Source organism: Crocodylus siamensis, chromosome 11, assembly GCF_052110815.1.
Source record: "Crocodylus siamensis isolate JL-2025a chromosome 11, ASM5211081v1, whole genome shotgun sequence".
Classification (NCBI taxonomy): domain Eukaryota; kingdom Metazoa; phylum Chordata; order Crocodylia; family Crocodylidae; genus Crocodylus; species Crocodylus siamensis.
In genome coordinates this window covers 29,084,927-29,106,655 of record NC_143405.1, presented here as the reverse complement: position 1 = coordinate 29,106,655, position 21,729 = coordinate 29,084,927, and the positions used below count along the sequence as shown (strand labels likewise).

The 21,729-nt window shown below is 47.6% G+C and overlaps 1 protein-coding gene and 4 non-coding genes across 5 annotated transcripts; all 5 read right to left on the bottom strand.

The window, feature by feature from the left end:
* Positions 1 to 1,767: 1,767 nt before the first annotated feature.
* On the bottom strand, positions 1,768 to 21,713 carry GNL3 (G protein nucleolar 3). Its single transcript, XM_090021532.1, has 15 exons — positions 21,601 to 21,713; positions 21,221 to 21,279; positions 18,729 to 18,866; positions 16,426 to 16,539; positions 15,577 to 15,660; positions 13,622 to 13,757; positions 12,918 to 13,021; positions 11,747 to 11,879; positions 10,935 to 11,022; positions 8,587 to 8,764; positions 7,461 to 7,603; positions 6,612 to 6,748; positions 3,434 to 3,618; positions 2,385 to 2,466; positions 1,768 to 2,284 (listed from the first exon to the last, which is right to left on the bottom strand). The coding sequence occupies exons 1-15, from the start codon at positions 21,611 to 21,613 to the stop codon at positions 2,199 to 2,201; spliced, it is 1,680 nt and encodes a 559-aa protein (XP_089877658.1). The 5' UTR covers positions 21,614 to 21,713; the 3' UTR covers positions 1,768 to 2,198.
* LOC149855684 (small nucleolar RNA SNORD19) lies at positions 8,255 to 8,328 on the bottom strand. The gene has a single exon (XR_016438613.1). It is a non-coding gene; the product is annotated as a small nucleolar RNA SNORD19 (small nucleolar RNA).
* LOC149855683 (small nucleolar RNA SNORD69) lies at positions 8,842 to 8,920 on the bottom strand. The gene has a single exon (XR_016438614.1). It is a non-coding gene; the product is annotated as a small nucleolar RNA SNORD69 (small nucleolar RNA).
* LOC149855682 (small nucleolar RNA SNORD19B) lies at positions 12,084 to 12,164 on the bottom strand. The gene has a single exon (XR_016438608.1). It is a non-coding gene; the product is annotated as a small nucleolar RNA SNORD19B (small nucleolar RNA).
* Positions 13,485 to 13,558, bottom strand: LOC149855681 (small nucleolar RNA SNORD19). Its single transcript, XR_016438612.1, has one exon. It is a non-coding gene; the product is annotated as a small nucleolar RNA SNORD19 (small nucleolar RNA).
* Positions 21,714 to 21,729: the final 16 nt, after the last annotated feature.

The following is a 21,729-nucleotide window of genomic DNA, read 5'->3' as shown; positions in this document are numbered from 1 at the left end:
TTTATAGACGGTCACCAGGTCCCCCCTCAGCCTTCTCTTGTGAAGGTTGAACAGGTTTAGGTCCCACAGTCTCTCACTGTAGGGTCTGCCCTGTTGTCCCCAGATCATGCAGGTGGCCCTCCTCTGGATCCTCTCAATGTTGTCCACATTCCTCCTGAAGTGGGGCATACAGAACTGGATACGCTACTCCAGCTATGGCCTGACCAGTGTCACGTAGAGGGGGAGGACCACCTCCTTGTCCCTGCTAGATATGCACCTGTGGATGCACCGTTAGCCCTGCCAACCGAGACCTCGCATTGTCGGCCCACATTCATCTTGGAGTCAATAATGACTCCAAGATCCCTTTCTGCCTCTGTGCTCTCAGGGGAGTTTCCCATCTTATAAGTGTGCTGCTGGTTACTACTGCCCAGTGCAGCACCCTGCACTTGTCAGTATTGAAACGCATCCTGTTTTTGTTAGCCCACCCCTGTAACCTATCCAGGTCTTGGTGCAGTCTTTCCCTCCCTACTAGCGTGCTCACCTCACCCCAAATTTTGGTATCATCAGTGAATTTAAACAGGGTGCTTTTCACCCCGTCGTCCAAATCACCGATGAAGAAATTGAACAGCACAGGCCCAAGGACCGCGCCCTGGGGGACTCCGCTGCCCACTTCCCCTTAGGTCGAATATGACCCATCCACCATCACCCTCTGAGTACAACCCTTCAGCCCATCTGCAATCCATCTGACTGTGTAAGCATCAAGGCCACAGTCGCACAATTTTTTAATGAGGATGGGGTGGGAGACAGTGTCAAAGGCCTTGCTGAAGTCCAGAAAGACTGCATCCACAGTGACACCTGCATCCAAGGCTTTTGTGACCTGGGCATAAAAGGCAATCAGGTTGGTCTGACATGACCTGCCCCTAACGAAACTGTGCTGGTTGCCCTTGAGCATCATCCCTGAAGCCGGCCCATCACAGATGTGCTCCTTGAGGATCTTCTCAAAGAGTTTCCCTAGGATTGAGGTAAAACCGATGAGCCTATAGTTGCCCAGGTCCTCCCTCCTCCTTTTTTTTTAAAGATGGGAACCACGTTGGCTACCTTCCAATCATCTGGCACCTGGCCTGAGCACCACAAGTGCTCGTAGAGCTGTGCCACGGGCCCTGCAATATCCCCTGCTAGCTCCCTCAACACCCTGGGGTGGAGAACATCTGGACCTGCCGATTTGAACACGTCCAGCCCCTCCAGAAGCTCTCTAACTCCGTCCTCCCCAACCAGATAAGCAAAGACTCTTTACTGTAACCTAGAGAGGGGAGTCAATACCTCACAGCAGAACTCCTCAGAAGTCTCTGGGGAATTGTGGTGAAGGGTGCTGTGATTCCTTCTTACCAGCCTACAAGTGGTGGAATGGCACAGCAGCATCTGCTCCAGCATACAGAGGCACTTTAGCTGGGATTAGCCCGTATATTTGTACAATACAGACGCACTCTAAAGCACCATTTCTCATCCTGTGGGTTGCAAGAATATATGAAAGGGTTGCAAAGAAATTTAAAAAATAAATTAAACTTTCAAAATGGATTCTGCTTTAAATGAGAAAAATGTGTGAAACTATGGCTATTCCCTTGCAGGGTGGCAGAGTTCCAGCCTGCGAAGGACTGCTTGGGGCCCCTGCACTACACACCGGGGGGCTGGGGCTGGCCATTGATGTTTATAAATGGGTCCTGGTAGAGAAAAGGTTGAGAACTACTGCTGTAAAGGAGAATTATTTAAAATAAAAAGTGGAATCTGAAGTAATTTATGTCTGTTTATTCACACACTAAGTGAAAACAAAGTGCATGCAATTTCACTTTATATTGCGTTAATTAAAATATCTACCGTGGTTACTTTAAAAAATGTAAAAATAGTATTGGGTTTAATTTTTTTTAAGTACCCTTCTGTGGTACATAGAAAAAAATCCCCCTCAAATACAGTTAAACTCTTTAACATTTATTTAAAACAAAATACTTATACCAAACTATATCACATGTGAAAACCCACAAGGGCATGCTGCATTATATACAATATTTTACATGCCTATAGAGATGCTGAATCTCTGCTTAAGACCTGTGTTCTGCAGGATTTTAGCAGCACTGAAAGGCAGCAGGAAAATGTTCAAAGTTGCTTGCAAAGTTAACAATGCATTAAAAAAAAAAAATCAGGTCTCTGAGTGCACATTTCTGCCTTTATGCATAATCTATGTTAAAATCATAAGAATCATCTTCATCAACTGTTTTATCTAGGTTGAATGATAAAGTATTGGGGTCTCCACCTTCAAGGGGAAAGAAAAAAAAGCAAGCTGTTAGCTATGAGCTCTTGCTACCATTACTACATAGAATGACTTAAGAAAGCTTGTGGCTTTTAATACATACCTGCCAGCTGCCTTTTTAAGGTTGTATCTTTTACTTTTGTTTTTTGATTACTTGTTTTGTTGTCCACCTGAATGTTATTTTCCTAAAACCAATACCAATAGATATTCTTATTAGTGTCAGTTTACCTGGACAAGAGGGAGGGTGGGGCAAAGCTTTTTTTTTTTTGGGAAGAGTGGGGAGGAAGGGCAGGGGGTATATGTTAAGATTGAAATTTATGTTATCTTGTACTGCTCAATCCCACTCCACTTCCCTGTCTGTACACTGTTTAGAACTACAACCTTCAGGGCAGAGGTACTATATTTAAACTAATTATCTACAATTTTGATATACTCATAGCCAGAAGAGATGGATGCAACATAACAATATTTTAGGAAGGTGCAGGGAAGACTGCTAACCCATCTTACACTAGTTTTTGCAAGAGTTAAGTTGATAGCAGGCAGCTTGAAAACTTTGCCAGGGAAACTGGTTAAAAGAAAACGCTTGGAACTCCCCATTATGAACAGAGAAGCTAGAAATCTGAATGCACTATAAATATAAACCCCATAGTATTAATCCGGTAGCTTTGCTTATTCAGTACTTTAAGGATCAGTCAGGTTCCAATAAGCTTATGCTACGTTCTGAGTATTCAAGCTGGGCTCTTTCTGGTTCCTGCATCATTATTAGACAATAAGTATTTAACAGCTAGAGCATATAGTTTAACACTTTGATTTATGCATAAGCCAGACTAAAATCCAGCTCACTCTCCCAAAACTGGCAGTTCTATAGACATAAGAAGGGGAAATTTATAAAAACTAAAAGTTAATATTGTAAGCTTTTTAAGTATAAGAGAAATATCTGAACAGGGCTCAAATGTGAGCAAGAAAGTACCATTTTTAGACAGTTACTTTTCTGACGATAAGTTTTTCTCCCCCAAGTTAAGCAAGTTGGGTGATCTCCCCTGCTGCTTCTCTACTGTATAACCTCTCTCAGTTTACACGCCATGTTACCAATGGGTTTTATTTTTTTCAGGCCTGGGACTTGGAAGCCTTTGTGAAACTATTTAAAAGTACCTCTTCACCAGCTGCTTCTTCCTTAGCACTTTCCTGATCATTGACTACATCATTCTCGTTTTCACTAGTTTCCAAGTCATCTTGTTCTGACATTTCCTCTTCCAATGCAGTCTCTTCAGTTGCCCCATTTGTCATGCCAGAAAACTGGAAAAGAAGACTGCTGGCCAAATTGGGATATTTTACAGCTGTGAAAGGCATTAGAGAAATCAGTTAATTGGGTTAGCAAAAGAACTAAGTGATAGGTATTTGCAAGCACTAAGTCACTTACATTCAACACTTTGCCAAGATAATATCTTTTAGAAAGAAGTCTGAAAATGAAGAATCTAAGTCTGAACTGACATTGAAAGCTAGCCAGAGTGACCAATTAGCGGGGATCCAGGTTTTCTGTTTCCCACAAAAAAACAGAGAAAACCACGGATTTCTTTATTTTATCAGAGAAACCCCCCCCCAGATCTTACCTTTTAGCAGAGAAACCTGTGAATTTCCCACTTTTGCAAAGAGCTCAAGCCTGCACAAGCTAATTGCAAAAAGGGCAGGGACCCTCCCCCTCCCCCTCCAACCCTGCCGGAGGGGGGAAAGGGCTGGGTCTGAGGCTCTTAGTCACCCAAGGCTGGGCTCAGGCTCACTTCCCTTCCTGGAGCCTGTAAGGTAAGCGGGGCTTGCAGGGGGCTGGGGGGGTTGTCAGTCAAGGCTGGGGGGCATCAGCAGGTGTTAGGGAAAGGCATGGAGTGCCTGCCCAGCCAGCAACACGTGGACGGCAAAGGGCACAGCATTGGCCTGAGCTGGCTTTGCGCCTCCATGTGCAGCTTCCCTGAAGGGCTGCGAGAATGCCCTCTGGGTCCACGTGCAGCTAGCTGGCCAGGTACTCCTGCAGGAAGCTGGCTGGGGGAGCGGGGAAGGTGGTGTGGAGAGCCCCACATGGAGTGCCCACCTAGCCGGCAGCACATGGATCCAGAGTTGTGTGGTATCAGCCCTTCAAGGAAGCCACACAGAGGCCCAGAGCCCGCTTGAGCTAATACCATGCCGCTCTAGGTCCATGCACCACCAGGTGGGCAGGTACTCCAGGTCCGGCTTTCTTCAACACCTCCCCACTCCCCCAGCCCCGAGCCAGCTTCCCACAGGAATGCCTGCCTGGCCAGTGGGGCATGAACCTAGAATGGCACACTACCGGCCCTTCAGAGAAGCCACACAGAAAAGTACGGAGCCCACTCATGCCAATAGCATGTCGCTCTGGGTCCACATGCCGCTGGCCAGGCAGGCACTCCTGTGGGATGCTGGCTGGGGACTGAGGGAGCAGGGAGGCATTGGGGAAAGCCTCACATGGAGTGTGCGCCCAGCTGGCAGTGCACGGACCTGAACAGCACTGTATTAAGGGAAGTCATACATGGAAGTGTGGAGTCCACTCAGGCCAGTAGAGTGCCACTCCGGCTCCACATGCTGCCAGTTACGTAGGTAATCCATGTGGGGCTTCCCCCAACACCTCCTTGCTCCCTCAGCCCTGCGGGAAGCTGGCTGGGGAGTGCCCGCCCGGCCAGTGGCTAACGGACCCAGAGCAGTGCACTACTGGACCTTCAGGGAAGCCACACAGCACGCACCCACCCTGTTTCCACCCCCTGATCGTACCTGGGGAGTGCAGGTCCCCCCTGCCACCCAGAGTGCACACTGCTGCCAAGAGCCAGCAGGCAGGCAGCAGTGGGGGAGCCAGCTCTGTACTCCTTTGGCAGCACTGCCTTCTGTTGGGGGCAGGGAGCTGCGGACCAGGGTCCCTGCCCCCATAGCCCTGGCAGCTGGGGGCCCCCTCCAGCAGGACTGGGGGACAGGGGCTAGGGGAGGTTGTGCGGGGGCTTTTAATTTTATTTATAGATTTGGGGGTTTTTAAAATCAGAGAATTTGCAATTTTTTTTTTTTGTCAGGAGAAACCAAGATCCCTGCCAATTGGTTAGATGCAACAGCCTTGAGGCTCTATCAGGCCTATGCTTATGAACACATGCTCAGTACAAATAAATGCATGTTGCAATCTGGGCACCCAAGTACTCTCTGAATAGTTAAGTGACATTTCCTACCTTTTTGGGAAGGGGTAACTGGAAACAGGACGATTCCCTGACTTGTCTAGTGTTACAGTAAATGCATGACACAGCTAGAAAAAAGACTGTAATCTATACCCTGTACTTGAGCCAGCAAATCAAATTTAGCCACACTGATTTTTTTAAAGTTACGACAATAACTGGTACCATTATAGATTTTAGAATTTTACAATGTTAGGATTGCCTCCTAATCTCATTCTGAAGACTCAGTTATGCAGAGATTTGGGGAGGAGGTTCAACTCAGAAAACCACTTCAGCCTTAGAGAAGCATTAATTCAGGGGCGAGCAAAGTCCAGCCTGAGGGCCAGATTGGGCCCCTGGTGGACTACTGCCCCAGCAGCCATTGCCCACATCACTGCAGCTGGTTTCCAGGGAGACCCCAGCAACAGTGGTGCAGAACCAAGGTTTAAGTGGAGGCCAGCATGGAGCTGGGAAGGGAACTGCTCTGGGGCTGGGACAACATGGTCCAGAACCAGGGCAGAGCTGCTACCTGCTGCCCACAAGCCCCAGGCAGGGGCGTACAGGCAGCAGGTCGCAACTCTGCCCCAGCTCTGAACCATGTCGTCACCACTGCAAGATCCCAGCCCCTGAGCAGCTCCCCACCCAGCAGTGCACCCTGCTAGTGCTGCTGAGGCCTGTATCCATGGAAACCCTGACCCTGACCCTGCATGGTCACAGTGCCGCTGTTGCTAGGGTCTTCATGGAAACCAGCCACAGCGATATGGGCAGGGGCTGCTAGGCAATGGGGTTTGGCCATGGGCCAGATCTGCCATTTTGCCCACCCTTGCATTAATTTCTTGAACAGCACTGCAAGCTGCTGTGAACAGGACTCCAGATCACCAGAGGTATATCCAGAATGGAGTTTCTGGGAAAACAGGAGACTGAGTGTTAAGACATTTTAGAAGAGGGTCAAGAGAACAGCTTCATTCTCCTCTCAAAGACAAAGACCAAACCCATAGGCCATTAATTTTGAGAGTCAGAACTTTCTAGGAAAACCATTTATCTCTAAAACAGGCCTCTCATTTGAGAGTTGCATGTGAAAACCACTACCTATGATAACCATAACTATGATAGTGTGTTACCATTAATCTCACCGTTAATTGTGTTCATGTTATCCTTTTCTAGCTCCTCTGAATTAAAACCTTTCTGCATTTCTGCTACCGTCTCTTTAGTAAGATGTGACGACAGATTTTGAGACATAGGAGGTCGTGAGTGGTAACTTATTTTGGCACTGGGAAAAGAAAGTAACTGAATAAAAACACCCATATGCTTTAACCATTTCACGCATTTAAAGATACACATGAAACACTCATTTCTTTTCTTACACTTCTCAGCATAGCCAATTCCTTATATGCAATGCACTTTTACAGAATTAAATTCTAACTGGATTTTGAGATATTTTAAGCACTTGGATCTCTGCGACAATTCCTTGGTTTTCTGGTGTGATTTGTCACCGTTTACACACACAGCCACTTGCTAATGAGTCCTATTCTTTAACTAGGAAGAAAGTCAACACACTCTGCTAGTCATTAAGACAGCTGAATTCATTCTAAACAAAGAAATATGGTAACCCCTATAAAATGTGAATAGGAGTAATGGTCTGTCTAAGCTACTCTTCTGTCTACAAAAGAGAAATATTTGCTTAGGGGACAGACGTTTTCTGGCAGACGTCAGCACGTGTTTTGGCAGAGGTCAGCACCCCTGCTGTTGTGTGACATACAATAAATTTTCTTAAGTTCCATGGATTAATTATGTGTGTGTAAAATAATTCATATTCCATCCCATTCTTGAAATCTGATGTCAAAATACATTCATCCAACATCCTCTTCCATGATGCAGGAAAAAAGAGGGGGGAGAGGTGGGGAAGACTACCTTAACCTTTCATGTAATTCACTAGCACCCAGAGTACATTATGTACAGAAACAAAATAAAAATGTATTTACCCTGTCAAATCATAAAGCAGTAATTTGGCTGCACCTTCTGTATCAGGGACACCTCCCTTTTTCAGCATACCCCTTTTCTGAGCAAGCAAAGTTAAGAACTCCAGTGAATTTCTGAAGTCTGGTATATTGTAGCACAGCATTACCTGAAACAGAAAAAAACCAAAAAGACTAGTTCACATTTTCAGGAAAATGATAAATTACTGATCTAAAACTAATACCTAACACACAGGAAGAGAGAATGAGAGAGGAAGATGCTTTACTTCTACATTTGGAACCAGACATTACAGGGTACTCCATCAGCAAATACAGCAGTTACAATGTTCTTGCTCTAGTTCAGGGGTTGTCAACCGGGGTATGCATACCCCCAGGAAGACTGGGAAAGCCCCAGGGGGTACATGGCCTGCTGCTGCTTTGTGTTTGGCTGTCAAGGGGACCCCCAAGTCCACATCTGGAAGGGGGTACCCACCAGAAGAGGTACACTCCTCAAAAAAGGTTGAAAACCCCTGCCCTAGTTGAATCACACATCCCATTCTACTGCACCTACAAATCAGCATGACATTTGGGAGATACCCAGCTTTAGATGAGAACACGCATTTGGAGCTGTTTCAAAAGAGGAACTGCATGAAGCAGTGTTAAAGTTGGAGTGATTGTGCTACATATGTATTGTCACCACCTTTACACAGCCATTAGAAAGTAACAGCTACTTCTCTTTTGAAACACTCCAAGAGTAGGTGTATACATACCCAGCTGAAATAAATGGGAGTCAGTCTGAGTATCAGTCTTAATACTGGGCATCTAGGAATGAGATCAGAGTTGGATCTGATGTCTTCAACATAACAGTAAGACATTAAGCATATCTTCATTTCTCACTCCATTAGTAAAATCATCAAATTATAAGAAAAGTTATGCAACAAGAAGCTAAAAGGATCTGGTGCATTTTATCTGCCAGTCAACCAGATATAACAGGCAGAAGCTGGCTGTCTATATGGAAAAAAAAACCCCTCCCCCTGAGGAAGCCTTCATGCTCAGCTTTCTGTAGGCCACATTCTACTACTGTTTGCCAGAATGAGCCTTTTTATTAGAGCAAGAGCAGTGGACAGAACCTAAATATTACTGAATAACTTACGTGCTGCTTACTGCAGTGTTTCAGAACAGCATTAACTGCATCTAATAAGTTTCTAGATTCTCCAACATTTGTGAGGCTTCTCAAAGCCAGAGCAAGAGTAGAGTTGGAGGGAGACACAACTATGCTGGGGCTGTCCAATATGATGATCTGTTTGTCAATATGCACTGTTTGCATGCACCTTTGAGAGAGAAAATGCATCACTCAATTAGGTAAACACAAATTAATCAGCTAAATGTATTTCGTAAGAAGAAGCAAGACATGAAGCTCAGTGTTGGATTGAATAAAAACTCCTCATACAAAGTCAGTACCAATACATCATCATGTGCTTCATGTATATTAAAAGCCTAAAACTAAGAAGTCTTGTAAATGGAGGACTCATAGGTTCTATTCATAACTGTCACCAACTCACTGAAAGAGTATGGGATATTAAAGCCTTCTGATTTTCTCTCTAAAATGTATTATTCGCATCTACATAATTCAGCACAACATACAAGAGTGACAGCAATAAGACTGAAAATTTTCTGCACGTGGTAATTCACAAAGGGATCCCTCTTTTTTCTAAACTACGAAGTAGATCATTATAACTATGGTACCCCCATTTTAAAGATAGTCAGACTGTAACACAGACAGGTACAGTAACTTGTAGGGTTAGGTCTCGATTCCTAGTCTGCAAATTTACTAGGCACATTCTCCTGCTGACCAAAAAGGTGACTAACAGCTGCAGGAAATTCAAAAGATTAGAGATCACATAAAAAAAACCTAATATGGATACTAGAGGTACACCGATACATCAGTCCACATTGTACTGGCACTGATAAAAGGAACATTGACCTTATCAGCAATCAGCCTTTTTTGGCTGATGTGGATGATAATGTTGCTGATAAATGTTGCGTGCATGCATGCAGTCACACCATGCATGGTCAGGAATGCAGCCAGGCAGCTTGGAGAGCATCTGGCCAGTAAGTCTGGAGCAGGAGAGGGGATGGCAGATCGAAGCCTGCATGATAAGGGAGGGAGTGGGGCTGGGGCAGGTGTTGCCCAGTTGGGCCAGGGCAGGATAGAGCTGTGGGAGGCTCATGGGGGGGGAGGGGGATGGGACGCAGGGTGGGGATGGTTCCTGCCACTGTGAGCAGCTAGGGGGAGACGGGGGGGGGGCATGTGCCCCCCGAATCTGTGTGTGGGGCAAGGGCAGGCTGCCCACTGTGGGCTTGAGGCAGGGCATCTTCCTGGCAAGGGGGCTGGGCCAGGTCTGTGTTTCGGGTGGTTGGGGGCAGGAGCAGAGTTGGCAGCGATGCTGAGGGGGGCGGCTATTGAGGTGGGCTACAGCCACCCCAAAATTCACTGTAGCCCCCCACCCCACTCTCAGCACCGCCACCTGTTCCACCCCAAACACAGAGCTGGCCCAGCCCCCCTGCTGGTAAGAGCCCCAGTCCCAAGCCCAGTGGGCAGCCTGCCCTCATCCCACACGCAGATCCAGGGGGCATGTGCCTCCCATACTTCCCCTGGGGTGTATGCAGCAGTGGGAGCCCCCCCTGCAGTAGCCACCTGCAGCTCTGTCCCATGACCTGCACAGCCCTGCCCTGACTGGGTAATGCCTCCCCTGCCTCACTCCCTCCCTCACCATGGGGGCCTCAATCTGCCCCCTCACCCGCCAATGTCCCTTACCCCAGGTTTAACAGCTGGATGCTGCTCTCCAATGCATATCAGCCAATATGGCTGGTCAATAAAATCACTCATTAGTATCGGCCCAAAAAAATCTGTTAGTGCACCCCTAATGGATACCATATTTAATAGACGATTAGGCTTAGTTTATTGGATTGCTGCTGCCATAAATTTATCACACGGCCTGCCCATGAGTGTCTTCAACTTTAATGAAGCAGGTCCTGAGAAATCAGACCTGTACATATGAACAACCAAATGTGAAACTGATCATACTAGTCCCTGCGGTCCACATCTCTGTATTTAAGATCAGTAGGTTTCAATATATCCTTCAGTACATCAGTCCTTGTCTTGGTGCGTGTTAATGAACAGACAATAAGCAAGGTTTGAATATCCCTGCCTTAGGCCAGATTTTAAAAGCAGTGAATAATTTACACGATGTGTATATGAAACATTTACTTCAAAATTAATATACAACTTAACAGTGCCTTCATACTCACAGACCCCACTACACTTTTTAAAAGTGCAGAGGGGGTGTTTTGATCCTTCTAGAATAAAGGAGCTACGCACTGTAAACTTTAACTGATTAGAGCAGGCACTGAAGAAAATTGTAGAAATTAAAATTACTAGGTAAGCAAACAGCAACAAGAAAAATAAAAAATAGTGGGCTTTTATCAAATTAAACTTACTTGGTCACACCTCTTAGTGGCCCCACATTACAGACACGCGCTTCCTTCAAACTATTGATTATGCTGCTCTTTCCCACATTTGGAAAACCTAAGCACAGACACAGAAATGGTAATAAATTAAATAAAACAAGAAACTCTAGTCCAGGGGTTTTCAACCTGTTTTCAGGAGTGTACCCCAGCTGGACGCGCGCACGCGTGCATGCGTGTAGCCAGATGTGGAGCAGGGGGGGCTTGCATGCGGCGGTGGCACAGTGTGGTGGATGGCAGTCACTGCTGCCACGTACAAGCCCCACCCTCTGCATCCAGCTGGCCAAGCAGCACCTGTGTGCCCACAGAGAGGAGGTGCTGCCCTTCATCTCCCACCCCCCTCCACTCCCGGGAGGCAGTGGCATGGGTAGTAGCACTCCATCCTTGCCTGCCCACACATACCCCCTAGCCCCTTTCCACGTACCCCTGTTTGACAACCCCTGCTCTAGTCCACATGAATTAGTTCAAAACTACTGGCTTTAGGGGTGGCCTTAGGAATATGTATAGTCAGTGTAAGATCACAAGATAAATCCTGTGCTTCACTTTCCGTTAGTCATGAATATCAGGACCCATTTACAAAAGATAAATTTTGGGTAGAAGTGGAACCATTCATCACTGGCCATGAGGGTGCAGCTATACTAAATCTCACATCAGAGATAAAAATGTTCCATAAGAGACCACACAATGCTTCAAAGCCTTGGATGTGAGAAGGAACCCTCCAATCTCATTATGTTGCCCACCTTCACAGTATTCCTACAAGAGAAAGGAGAGGGGAGAAAAAGTACCTATCACCCCAACTTTAATGGCCTTCTCTTGAGTCTTGCAATGCTTTCGAAGAAGCTTCAAAAGGCATTCCTTTCCAAAGCACATATTGCTTACTGACATATCTTTATGTCGCCTTTTCTTTGTGAGCTTCTCCTGATGTAACATTCAAAAAGGGAAAAACAAAGAACATGCCTTTTAACTGTATGCATGTGAAGAATTAAATCTTAATTCAAAAAGTTAAAAAATATTTATACATGAAAGGATCACTGTATCACTAAGCAAAAAAAACATCACCTGCAGTTATATAAGTTAGCAAAAAACCCAAACCTCTTAGACTTTTGTAAAAGATAGTACCCTGACTGGGAGAAATCAGAGTTGGATCTTGCCATCTTCACTCTTGCGTCAAGAGTTTTGCTTTTCATCATGTTTCAACCCAGCCATGAGCAAAGGTAGAGAGAGAAATTATTATGGGAGGCGGGGGGGGAGGCCTGTGCGTGTGCGAGCAAGTACACACACACTCATGCATGCACACACGCACCCCCAGCAGGTAAATCGGTTGTGAGGAAAGGGAGTGCGGGGGAGGTGCAGATTGAGGCCCCCACAGTGAGGAAGGGCATGAGATTGAGGCAGGGGCTGGGCACAGGATGTGGCAGTCAGTGCGTGGCAGCAAATAGTGTTGCGTCACTCCCAGGTCAGCGGGGTGCAGCACCCCAGCCCACAACGGCAACCTGCCTCTGCCTTTTGCACGGATCCAGGCGGTACCTGACCCAGCGCCTCTGCCGGGGTGCACACAGCAGTGGGAGGCTCCTCCACACCCACGAATGAGCCATTTGGGCTCTGAGCATCACATGACCCACTCAAGCACAGAGGCCCCATTCACCCCAGCCCCTGCCACACTCTACCCCTCACTGTGGGGGCCTCAATCTGTCCCCACCACCCCCTGGCCTCTTCCCCACGACAGACTTACCTGCTGTGTGATGGGCAGTGGTCTACATACTACCGGGCTGCTGAGGCTGCTTTTCTGTATCTGTGTGCGCCCCTCCTCTGCTGCAACTACCCGGGCTGCCCTGTGGCCCTCTATACTGCCTTGCATTTGGGAGGGCTAAGCCCCATTAGCCCTGGCTTTCTGCTGCCTGTGGCCACAAACAAGAGGATTCAGTCTCACATAACACAAGACTGAAATGCTCTTACCGTACTCCGATCTTGCAGCTGCATTGAGGATTTAAAAGCAACTGCTGGCAACTCATTCTTCAAATAACACAACCATTGCTCCAAATTCTCCCTTGGCACCAGATCTGGAATAAAACAGGCTTGTCACTGTACAAGCTTCATATATCACTCTTGTAACATTCATATAGCCTAGAATCAGATGAGTCACTGGGGGGTGGCAGTAGCTGTACGCCAAGCAGCAGCAGTGCAGAATAGGGAGTGCCGGGGGAGTGGTGGCAGCTGCACCTGAAGCAGGGAGTGGTGGCAGCCGCATGCGGAGTGGCAACAGCACTGGGTAGCGGCAGTGACCACCATGTGTGAGTTCCCCCCACCAGAAATTCCAGTTAGTTGAGTGTGCCCATTAGTAAAATCCTGGATAACAGGGATTTTACTGTAGTCTGTTTGAAACTTACTTTCCTCCTCTCCTTTGTATCAAGCCAAGCATGCAAAGTAAGAATGGCTAAAAAGTATAATTATATCACATCAGTTGGTAGGAAGTTTTGTCAGAAAGCTGGGTAGATATGCACCTTTATAGACTAAGACGCTAAACAAGCAAATGAGCTCAGAATTGGATCTTACAGTATTCAGCGGTATTTCAGATTTCTTTATTTTCCTCATAGCTCATATATTAATGCAGAATCATATGATCAACTAAATATCTGTACAGACAGAAATGTTTCACTTACCAATTTTGTTTAAAACAAGCACTAGTTTTTTTTTTTCTCCAGACTTGGTAATAATCTGTTCTATCTGGGGACACCGACAGCCCAGGGGATCTCTGGCATCTAAGACCTCTAGTACTATATCTGAAGCCTCGATCACCTATAGTGGAATGAAGAACATAGACTGTCATTCACTGGATTGAAAACAGCTTCACAGAGTCTGTCTAAAACCAAAAATATTGTTCCCTCATTATAATAAGGTTTTCATTTTTGAAGGACAATTAATACAATCAAGCTTTATAAGTGGGAATGATAAAGAAAAAGGGCTCAGGGAAAAAAAAAGCATTCATTTTTTTGAACCACACAAGTCAAACAAGGTACACATATGAGAATCAAGATTCAGGTAACTGTCATCTTTGAACAAGGACTGTCGATTTATCGCTGTTAATATGCACGATTAACATGTTAATTGATTCTTGTGTTAATTTTTTTAATGTGTTTTGGAGCCCACTGGGCTCAGCTCCACCGCTATCACTCCTGCCTCGTGGCTGACTATTGGGGCAGCAGTGACAATGCAGAGGATCACAAGGCAGCCCAGGTGTGGGCTCTGGGCTGCTGCAACAGGAAGGGGGTGGGCACAGACACATGAGCTGCTGCAGCATTGGTCAGGAATGCAAGCAGCCTTGTGGCATGTAGAGCAGCACCCAGCAGGCAAGTCTGTGGAGGAGTGGGAACTGGGGGGGGGGGGGGCAGACTGAGGCCCCCACAGTGAGAGAGGGAGTGGGGCAGGGGGTGAATGGGGCCCTGGGGCGAGTTGTGGAATGGAGCTGCGGGAGGCTTGTCCAGGGACATGGGGAGGCTACCTGCCACTGTGCGCACCACCAGAGGTGGCACGGGGAGCATGTGCCCAGACTGCAGCAGGTCGCCTGCACACAAATCCATGGGGCATATGCAGCAACCAGGAGCTGTGCCCCACTTCCCCAGGCCCCTGGATGAGCGTCCTGTGGCTCGTGATTAATTGTGACTAATTTTTTTAATCATGCAACTAATTATAATCAAACTTTTTATAATCATTTGACAGTCCTACTTTAAACTTAACAGTTCTCTAGAACTTAAAAGGTCAATATACACTCCTTTTTCTGACAATGGCTTAATAATCAAAAGGGGCAGCAACTTGAAAATTAAGTTAATTAGAAAGAGACTTAAGAAAAGTTGTGTAGCATGCTTTTCCCAGAATCCTCTGCCAATGTTATGGTTTTGCAGTCATATTTTCCTCTCTCTTAAAAGCAAAGGAATGTTTCCCTCCTGTTATCAATGTGCAACACAGAAGAAAAAGCTTTGTTTATTAAGATAAAACAGTGAAACCAGTTATATACAAAGTGTTACAGAACACAGAAGGAAGTCCCCACCTGTCCAGCTCCTCCCCAGTTGCTGGAGGATGGGAAATATTACAGTTACTTGTAAGAATTGTAAACAGGATGTTTTTAAGAAGAGTGCTTTTTAAGTTGTTCTCTCACTCTAGTAACTAAGACTAAGACAGCACCAACAGATCAAAAACAGATCAGTTTTTCTGGACAGATGCACTTACTATATTTAATTTTTATGAGGCACCGTATTTTCTTACCAAGCAATTCTAGTGCGTGTGTGTATGCATGTGCACACACATATGTTGGTCAAGTAGGGGGGACAAATTTGTTTCTGTTTTCTTGTAATTTCAAGTAATAAAAGACTTACAGCAAACCCAATTAATTTAATATTTTTCATAATTTTGCTGACAAGTCATTGTGTTTCTAAGTCAGTTCTCACAAGCAACTGAGCCTATATCAACCTGTTATTGCTAGATCAATAATTATTAATGTACAAAAAACACTAACTTTCAAGTCAGAACACTGAAACCACTTTCATCTTTTTACCTTTAATTGGGAATTAGGGTTTTAATATTAAGGATCCCCAACTAGAAAGATAATTCGAATACCTACCTTTTTAAGTTCCCTGCAAAATGATTTTGCTGAATTTTTATCTAGTTGTTTGCTAGATTTTGTTTTCAGTTTCACGGTGGATTCCTGAATGCAAAAGCAGATAGAAGGAAGGGTGAAGGACATTTGAAACAAACAGTTAGAACATTGCCCTTACATAATGGGAAATAACAGCAAACAAGAGCTCCAGTATTTGCAATAGCATGAAAAAGCAAAAATCATGTTATTTAGGAAAGACTATACATTTGAGAATCATATTTATCATTCCTATAAACGTGAATGGAATCTCAGAAGGTGACATTTCTAATACCCATGATGCAGCTACCCAAGTACTACATGAAAAACTGTAAAATTAGAAGTTAGATCGTGAACATAAAACCTTCTCAACACTTAAACTGTGGAGGCCAACTTCTGGCAGGCAGGCACCCTGCCCCTCCCCAATGCCAGTCCCCTCCCCAATCTGCTGCTCTGTTTTCTGCTTCCTGCCCTGTGCTCCCTGCCTGATTCACTGCTGATTTCTGCCCTATCAGCTGTTGTGCTGCCTGATCTGCCAGCATGCCACACACGAAGGCTGCCCATGGCACTTGTGTCTGACATGCTACAGGTTGGCTATTTCTGTTTTAAAAACACAAAAAATCAAAAGAAACGCAGGGTAACTTCTACAGTATTACCAGACTTGGCATCACTGCAGTACAGCAAATATTTTCTATTGTTCCAATCTAAAACCAATTGGAGTTCAAGGATAGATGCACAAAGTTTAATCCTGTTCCTTTTGACAAGGACAAACATGTCTTCTTGGCTGCAAATGAACCAGACTGTTCACAAAGGAAAAATTATTCCAGATCCACCTACCTTTCCTTCTGGCTCTTTTTTTGGTTTGGTAGCATCTTTTTTAGCTTCTAGCTTTCTCTTCTTTTCAAATTCTTTCTGCCTAGCCAGCTTCTGCTTCTGTTTGAGTTCTTCAAGCTGAAGTAAATAAAACAAAAACAGATTTAAAAAAAAATTACAAGCAAAAAAAAAAAAAGCAGTCTCTTTCTTAAATTTATGATCAGGAATAGTTGTTTGTAAAGTGCCGTGAGGAAGAGAAATGCTCTAGAAGAGAGTCAGCAACCTTTGGACAATGGCAGGCTGAATTAACATAGCCCATTCCAAAGGCAGGCTGTCACCTTCAACTTGGCTGCCTCTGCCACCCCAGCTTGGTGGGCTGAATAAAATCTCTTTACAGGCTAGATCCAGCCTGTAGACTGTAGATTTCTGACCCCTCTAGAAGGATACACATACCCACTTAGAACAGTAACTGTCAATTGGGGGTATGTGTATCCCTAGAGGTACCTGAAAAGGTCGTAGGGGCACGCAGAACTGACATGCCCAAAAATGTGCTCGATAAATGCTGTGTGTGGGCAAAGTCACAGTGCAGCATGCAAGCAACCAGGAGCACAGCGGGCAGCGTGGCTAGCAGCTGGGTCCAACTGGTAAGTCTGCTGTGGGGGAAGGGGCATAGGGGCAGCAGATCAAGGCCCCATTGGTGGGGGAGGGAGTGGGGCTGGGGTAGGTGCACATGCTGCACAGCTGGGGCAGGAGCAGCTCCTGCTGCTACATGCACCCCCGGGGAGAGCATGGGGGTGTATGCTCCCAGATCTGCACACAGGACGGGGCTTGCTGCCAGTGTGGGCTGGGGTGGCGCTGGGCTCTTCCTGGCAGGGGACTGGACTGGACTATGTTCAGGGCAGGTGGTGGCAGTGCTGGGAGGAAAGGTTGGGGGGGGCGCTATGGAGAATTCTGGAGTGGCGGTAGCCCCCCACAGTGAGACAGGGAGTGGGGCCAGGGCAGGTGATGCACAGCCAGGGCAGAATGCAGGACAGAGGGGTGCAGCTCCCACCACTATGTGCATCCCCAGAGGACATAGGGGCTATGTGCCCCCAGATCTGCATGTGGCGCAAGGGTGAGCTGCAGGCTGGAGCCAGGACAGCACGGGGAAGAAGGTGGGGGGGCGGGCTACAGAAAATTATGGAGCGGCTGCAGCCCCTCCCGTAGCCCCCTCCCAGTACCGCCACTGCCCACCCTGAGCGCAGCCCAGCGCAGGCCCCCACCAGGAAGAACCTGGCACTGTCCTGGCCCCAGCCTGCAGTGGCACACCCTTACCACACATGATCTGGAGGCACATCCCCCTATGACCTCCAGGGGGTGCATGTAGTGGCTGGAGCTGCCCCCCACCACATGAAGCTCAGTCCTGTGCCCTGCCCCACTTCCTCCCCCACCACTGAGGCCTCAGTCTGCCCCACCCCCTTAAAAACAAGAAAAAAATAAAAGGGGTACGAGGTGAAATTTTGAAACAGAAGGGGTACACTTGTTAAAAAGAGGTTGAAAACCCTTAACTTAGAATGTTATTAATTTAATTTGCATGAATTTTAGCACTTGTACTAAATGAGTTCTTTGCAACAGAACTTTATTACAAAGATGTCAGAGTGATCCCTCACCAGAGCCATTTCTCCCAGCAGACAAGTCAGCAGAACTGATCCAAACAGAGATACAAGGCAAGCTTTTACAGGAGACTGATAAAGCAAACAGTAACAAATCACCAGGACTTGACAACATTCACCCTAGAGTCCTGAAGGAGCTCAAATCTGAAATTGTGAAATTAATTACCGTAATATGCAACCTACAACTAGGGATCTACATTAACTGTTACTATACTGGAAAGGGATCTTGGGGCCCTGGCATACACTACATTTAGGACATGATTAAGTTGTTAATTGTGCCTTAAACAGTAATCCTTCCATATGTTAAAGCTAATTTATGGGATATTAATATAGCAAATAAGATACAAAGATATTCCAGATATAATGTATAACATCTTTGTGGCTTGTTTGTATCACACCTTAAATTGAAAGTGTGGCATGTTGGGGTTGATACATGAAAGATCCCAACACTCAGCTGAGCATACAGATCCAGCATGGGGCAACCCCAAGGTCCAGGACACAGGTCCCTACCCAATCACTTGGATCAGGCTGTGGACAGCACCGGGTACTACATTAAACACCCCCACCCAAGTAAATGGCTATTAAGGCTATGTAAAGTGAAGGATGACACGCACCGAGTTCCCCTGAAAGTCTTCATACCCCCTTTCAGTTCACTATAAAATTAAAATATGTTACCCTTTGTTTCCTTTGCTCAGCTTCACGAAGAACTTCCTCCTTGAATGGTGCAGCACTGGGAACGCCTGGATCTTTTCGGGGCTTTTTGTTTCCACGCTTCTTGGCTTCTTTCCTGAGTTTTCTCTTGTGTTCCCGTACCTGTAATCAAGAAAGAATATATACTGGAATTCAATTTAATAGGAAAAGCTAAATGCCTACATATAAGTATGTGGCCAGAAAAAGATGGTCAATTGCAGAATCAACATGCATGTAGCTATAGCTAAATTAATGAATCCTAAGTATTACAGAACTTAAAAATTCAAAAGATCTACAGTACTACGTCATCTGTGCCACTGCCCCTCCCAACGAAGATTTGTTCTTTACAATATACTTGAACGCAATTTTCAAGTGCCATTCAGACTCCCATATCCACTTAAAATAACCTCTACTGTAATGATTCTCAACCAGGGTGATGGGACACCCTGGAGTACTGCCAGATCCTCTGAGCGTTCCCTCATGCCAACATAAACTAGGTACATTAACTCAGGCTCAAGCTAATGCCGATCTAAATAATTCTCTCACCTCCATAGCACAGCCCCTCTGCAAGGAGGTAAAGACTAGAGGTGCACTGATATATCAGTTTCATATTGTATCAGCATTGATAACAGAAAAAATAACATTATCAGCCTTCAGCTTTTTTTGGCCTATAACATCACCGATAAATGCTGCGTGCACATCAAGTACTGGGCCAGGAATGCAGCCCTGAAGCTTGGAAAGCAGCCTCCTGCTGGGGGGGGGGAGCATGGGGAGGGAAATCAAGGCCCCCAGGGTGAGGGAGGGATAGGGCAGGTGCTGCCCAGCCAGGGTGGCAAATGCAACCCCAGGCTGAGGCAGAGCTGTGGATAGCTCATCTAGGGAGAGCAAAGCAGGGATGGCTCCCTGCCACTGTGCGCACCCCTGGGGGGAGGCGTGAGGGGCATGTAAATTTGTGCAGGGGGCAAAGATGGGCTGCCCACTGTGGGCTCGGGTGCAGGGTCTGCGCCAGCCTCTTCCCCAAGGTGGAGGCTGGGCCAGGGCTCCACCTGGAGTAGGTGAGGATGGGATGGGCTCAACTGTGTGGGGTGGGCAGCAACAGTGCTGGGAAGGGTGGCTATGGGGAATTTGGGGATGGCCATGGCCCCCAAAGCCCACCCTCAGTGCTGCTACCTGTAGCCCCACAGCTGAGCCCACCCCGCCCAGAGCACAGCTCTGGCTCCAAGCCTGCAGTGGGCAGCCTGCCCTCACCCTGCATACAAATCTGGGGTGGCACATGCCCCCATGCCTCTCCCAAGGGTGCGCACAGCGGCAGGGAGCTGTTGCCGCTGCCCCAGATAGCAGTGTGTGGCTCTACCCCATGCCCCAGGATTGCATTCACCACCATCCCTCCTTTACCCTAGGAGCCTCAATTTCCCTTCCCTCCCAGGCTTACCGGCAGGAGGCTGCTCTCTAAGCTGCTGGGCTGTATTCCTAGCCCCATGCATGCCATAAACACAGAATTTATCAGTGACATTATCGGCCAAAAAAAGCCACACCAGCATTCCCCCCACAGCATGCAGCCTATTGCTTCTGCTGGTGCAAGGTATGAAACCCCCTGCTACTTCGAAGTAAGACAGCCCTATGTTAGAGCTCTTGTTACCACAGCACATTAGAAATACCTCATATCTGGGGACCCACACCCCGGGAAGAGCCTGGCAGCGCTGAGAGGGCAGGTTTTGCTCCACGGAGCTGGCAGGGCCACTCAAGAGTGCAGCCTGGCAGCAGGAGGCAGGGAGATCCGGTGGCGGAGCCACTCTGAATGCAACCCTGGTGAACACAGCCCAGCGGCAAGAGGCTCCACAGCCCCACAGAGCTGAGCCTGGCAGCAAGGGGCAGGGGAGAGCCACTGGCCAGGGCTGCGCTCAGAGTGGCTCCACCACTGGCTCTCCTGCTGCTGAGCTGATCTGCGTGGGGCTGGCGGAGCCGCTTGGAGTGCAGCCTTAGCTCTCCCCCACTGGGCTGCTTTGAAACTTGAAACATTTCGGGTGCCTTCATTTCATTTTGAAGCCTTTTGTTTCATTTCGATTTCACTGTTTCAAGCTCAAAAGGCATCAAAACAGCTTCCAAATGAAACACAGGTTGAAATGCTGCATAGCCCTATGGAGCCCCACTGCCCTAGGCAAACAGTGGGACCACGAACACGCGTGGTGTGAAAGACCTAGGAGCTGCACTACAAGGCCCCAGCTAGGGGATGTGCAGGTGAGTGCTAAACAGCGTACAACCCTCTCCTGCAAACGCAACTAGCCTCTTCAGAACTTCAATGTAGCTGAACACAATGAGGCTCCATGTAGCACTTCGCAGCCCAAAGCCCTCGGGAAGCAGGACAGTGCGGACATGGCCTGAGCTTTCCCGCTCGCCTTCCCCCTCCCACCTGCCCATGCTGTGCTTGGGGCAGAAATCAGTCCCTTGAATCCGACTGCTCCGGCTCAGCGACCCACCTTCCTCTGGATCTTGTACCGCTTGTGGCACGTCAGGCGCTTGCTGCCCTTCCGCAGCTCTGCAATCAAGACATGCCGTTACCAGAGGGCAGACCAAGGCCATCGCCTATCGGCGCCAGAGCGTGGCCGGGCCTCCACCACAGGTCACGGGCACGGAGTCCCGGCCCCGCGTTGCTATCGTCTCCAATTGATCGCAACCGCCCGGCCTGGCCCCCACTGCCGCGCGCCCCAGTCCTGGCCCCGCCCGAGCCTCCTACCGCACCCGGCCCCGGCCCCAGGCGGGCGCCGCAATCCCCGCCCCCCCAGTCTCTGTCCCCGGCCACAGCCTCGGTCCCGTTCCTGGGGCGCGCGGGCAGTAGGCGGGGGCGCCCCGTACTCACTAGGCCTCTTCATGGCTGCGGCCGCGCGCTCGGCCCACGTGCAGGTGGCAGAGCCGAACCCAGCGACTCTGCCGTAAAGCGTGCCGCCCGCCCCTTCCGCGTCCTGCCCCTGGGCGCTGCACTAGCTGT